The sequence below is a fragment of the Sycon ciliatum genome, chromosome 1 (assembly GCF_964019385.1).
Source record: "Sycon ciliatum chromosome 1, ocSycCili1.1, whole genome shotgun sequence".
Classification (NCBI taxonomy): Eukaryota; Metazoa; Porifera; class Calcarea; order Leucosolenida; family Sycettidae; genus Sycon; species Sycon ciliatum.
In genome coordinates this window covers 51,640,255-51,644,505 of record NC_088643.1, presented here as the reverse complement: position 1 = coordinate 51,644,505, position 4,251 = coordinate 51,640,255, and the positions used below count along the sequence as shown (strand labels likewise).

The 4,251-nt window shown below is 45.4% G+C and overlaps 1 protein-coding gene across 1 annotated transcript in view; it reads left to right on the top strand.

The window, feature by feature from the left end:
• LOC135830963 (mediator of DNA damage checkpoint protein 1-like) overlaps positions 1-3,411 on the top strand; it is a 7,575-nt gene extending 4,164 nt beyond the window's left edge. The window contains exons 6-9 of the mRNA XM_065343202.1: positions 1-29; positions 767-792; positions 1,339-1,499; positions 2,508-3,411. The exon at positions 1-29 is cut by the window's left edge and continues 63 nt beyond it. Of these exons, the coding sequence (XP_065199274.1) occupies positions 1-29; positions 767-792; positions 1,339-1,499; positions 2,508-2,655 (364 nt within the window). The 3' untranslated portion in view covers positions 2,656-3,411. The remainder of the gene's footprint in view (positions 30-766; positions 793-1,338; positions 1,500-2,507) is intronic.
• The last annotated feature ends 840 nt before the right edge of the window (positions 3,412-4,251 follow it).

Genomic DNA, 4,251 nt, shown 5'->3' with positions numbered 1-4,251 from the left:
TGTCAAGCCACCTCCGGATCAAATGGCCGGTTAGTGTCTGCTCAGTGTCATGATTGCCTTGCGGGGAATCATATTGCCGGTTGCCATTTCTGTTATCATAAACCGCACCGAGAACCGTATTTTCCGGAGTATAAGCCGTACTTTAACCACCAGTAATTCACCTAAACAAATTCGGTGCGATTTATATTACAATGGTCAACTTAACGGTGATAGACTGGGTAGATGGCGATATTTCGTGACAACAAAATCTGTGCACAGCTTACACTCCAGTGTAGCTTATTCTCTGAAAAATACAGTTTGAACAATTATACAGGTATCGTGGCAGTGTACTTTCAGATTTGCACTCTTTTCCTATGAGGACCGTCCCCGGTATCATGTACAGTAAGGTGAGAAACTTTCGCAAGAGTTTAAATTTCGCTATTTTTGCATTGATCCCACATCCGCGGAGATAAATCGCCGCAAACTGCTCTTTGCATTGTTGTGAACAATGCAGAATCCAACTAAAGAGATAAAATCACGAAAGTTTCTTTATCATGAACCAGTGGAATTCTTAGAAAACCAAAATTTCCATGCAGCGAAAGTTTGTCGCTTAACAGTATGGTATATAAAGATGCTTGTGGCAGGCCATGGGAGCAGCAGGCTACCTGGCTTCCTTGCTGAGCTCATATTGTTTCTCTGCTGTTCTTCTGCTTGTCCGTATCGCCGCGTGCTACATGTTAATTGTACAATCTGTTTTTTCTCGTCTTGATTTGTTTGTGTTGTCCAGAAATTGTCCGTTGTGGTGGTGGTGAGGTAGGTACATGTAGCTAATGGCTGTGCACTACAGCTATAGTGAAGGTATAGTGAAGGTATAGTGAAGGTATAGTGAAGGTATAGTGAAGGTATAGTGAAGGTATAGTGAAGGTATAGTGAAGGTATAGTGAAGGTATAGTGAAGGTATAGTGAAGGTATAGTGAAGGTATAGTGAAGGTATAGTGAAGGTATAGTGAAGGTATAGTGAAGGTATAGTGAAGGTATAGTGAAGGTATAGTGAAGGTATAGTGAAGGTATAGTGCTGCAGTTGTTTTTAGATTTACACCTTCGCTGTGCATGATGTGCCTTTTGAGGGAGAATCACAGCGATCGTGTATCGTTCTGCTTCTCAAACACGTTCCAGTGGGTTGTATGTCACGACTGCTCTTGTCTCGGGACAAGCATGCACCTACAGCACCTGCAATGCCCTGTAGGTAGGTACGTGCATTTGTGTGTAAATGCGGGCTTATGCTGCTACTGCTACTGCTGCTACTTCTGCTGCTGCTGCTGTTCATACTTTATATTGTTTGTTTCTGTTACCATACAGGTCCTCTCCTCCTTTCCCAACAAGTCCTCCTCAGATTGCATTGTGGTAGCTGCCGGTAATGATCACACATCCATCGGCAAGTGTCAGCAGGCGGGCCGGCCTGTCGTCTCACCAGAGTACATTCTCACAGGAGTATTGCGGCAGTCCACGTCAGTTGAAGAGTATCCTTACCCATGACTAAGTTGCTCTTTTGAAAAGAGCTAGCAGGTTGTGTTGCCAGGGCCATGTACAATCATGTACCCTTGTATTTTTGTTCTACACTTGTGGCAAATGTAACTTAACCTTGTGAATAGCAATGCTGCACTACAGTGCAATGCCAAGTTATCCCAGTGCTTGTAATGCCAGTGCTATGCAGTGATCAGCATTGCTGCTCTTGTGATTCAGTTTCCGGGTACAGCTGTAGTTTTGTAGCCGTGCAGGTCCTCAAAAATCATGTGTAAAGTGCTGAAATCAAAATGAGCATAGCGTTCTCAGCTTTGAGACGAAAATCTCCATATTTAAAATGTTGAATAACAACACCTCATTACATTTCATCTGACATCAACTCGTGCTCCAACACCTGTGAGAGGGTGTTGACGGCCTCTGTCGGTTCAGTGTAGTGGCGAGTAGTTTGCAACAATGAACATCGCCGAGTGTCTTATCAAGAACAGTGGGTTGTTTTGGGTAGAAGCAAGCATCATATCATACATGTGTATCACCAGTTGAATCCACATATCCACTGTCAGTGGAGAGCAAAAGGAAGCACTTTCCACTCTCTATGTTTGCCCACCGTACTCTGGGATGGGCATATGTATTTTGGAAATGTGAATATGTGTGTGAATTGAATTGAATTTGAAACTCAGATGTTAAGCCAATAATAAATGTAAAAAGGAAAAGGACATATGGATACGAGTTAAGAGTAACTCTCCATCACTGTAACCAGATACTATAATTATACAGTCAGAAAGTGCAACAACTAGGCACAAATGAATTGAATTCTTCTTCTTTTTTTCGCAAGCTCTTATCGTGTGGCATGCCCTGATGTTCAATCATACTACCGGTGTGTAGTTGTAGGGGCAACAGGCATGCCAGTGATGTGTATGCATAGAGGTGTCCAGTGTCTGCCCAGCTCGTTGTAAAGAGAGGAGTCCAACCAGTGCACTTTGAACATCCTTAACACGCTGCTCTAGATATCAACTTGCACAGGCCGAGAAGGAACCACCACCGTCCACCGCCACAGCCGCTGCTCCCAAAGCAGGTGGGGGTGGTAAGCGTCGATCATCCTTGCCGACGGAGCAGGAGGCACCGGCGGCCAAGCGAGGACGTCGGCGGAGGTGAAGCGGGCACGGTTGCCGTCGCCATCTTACATTCGGTCTTGATCGCCGTACACCGGTTAGCCACTACTAGATGACTGTGTGTGTGCCTGTGGGTTTTGATCATGGGGGAAATCCCCTAACTAACGTATCGGTGCACAGCCTGAAGTGACGATGCCATTGATTGATGCACACTTGATGCACAACGTAGAAACGTGTGAGTATGCATGTACGTCTATTTTCCGCCTTTCTTCGCAGAAGGTCCCATTGAAATGACCTTCCTAGTGCACTATCGCAGAGCCACAGTCAACGTCCATAATACGTATTAAACTCCTGTACAGGTATTCAACCATTTGCATGCTCCCCTGTACACAGTGCTGCTCCACTCAATGTGCTGGTCACATTCACAGTGAACATAGTCGTTTCTTTCCTACCTCACTTTTAGCCGAGCTTTCAGCAACTTAGGCTGCTTTTCATCAAACGTCCAGAAACGTTATTTCTTATGCATGCTTTAGTTACTGTTCTTGAATGGCAGTGCTGCCACTGCCATCCGCCCTTGTGTCACCGTCAACAATCATGAGTTAGTATGTATATCAAAATTATCAATAGCATCTTTTTTTACTCAATTAACTTCGAATTGGTCCATTCTGACACTTGGATTTTCAAGGAAAACTGGTTGTTTTGTTCTGTGCCCGAATCAGCTAGGACAGTGTGATAATAATAGTAGCAGCATTTCGAAGTAGAACAGTATGCAGAGAACAGTAACGGCCAAGCCTGGCCACACCAAACCACACGGAATGCCAGTTTGAACAATTCCAATGTTACACTATCTTTCTGCACGCACAGCTTCAAGGCTGGTAGAGGTCGCCAGACACGCAGACTTTCTCTAAACCCACAGAAGTAGAAGCCACAGTTTGGGCTTCCTACTTGGAAGTCTGTGGTAGCTTCCCCATTTGGCAGTTTTCCACTGTTTGGGGGTAGAAAGCAAACTCATTAAAAAAAAGAGTAAATTATCGTGGCCGTTCCCGAAGGGAACTCACGACGGCCGCTAACACCCGGTAAACCCTAGCGGCAGATGCAGCGCCTAATGGTGGGGGTGAGTGGATAAGTCTCACGACCACTGGTACAAGTGCCGAGAAAGATCCCATTAGCCATATGCATGTACCAGTTTGAACAGTTCCAATCGGTGATTAACGTTACACTATCTTTCTGCACACCCAGCTTGAAGGCTGGTAGAGGCCTGGCAACAAGTTCCCAGTTGACTGTGGGTAGCAGCACAGCTGGAAAAACCGCTCCCAGGCAGGACTTGAACCAGGTACAGTCAACTTCGCTTATAACGACACTCGGCGGGGCATCAGAAAAGTGTCGTTATTCACAAAGTGTCGTTATACCCGAAGTCTCATTATATGTATTACAGTTGGATGGGACTTTGCTCTGGGCATGGAAATTCTGTCGTTATTCGCGAATTGTCGTTTAATATCCGCAGTCGTTATTAGCGAAGTTGACTGTACCTCTCAAACAAACTCATTGAGTTACCGAAAGTACATGTTAGCCTGTAGATGACCCCCCCCCCCCCCCCCCCCCGTAATTGGGAGTCTCGTGTTTCGCATGTCTGCTGGCA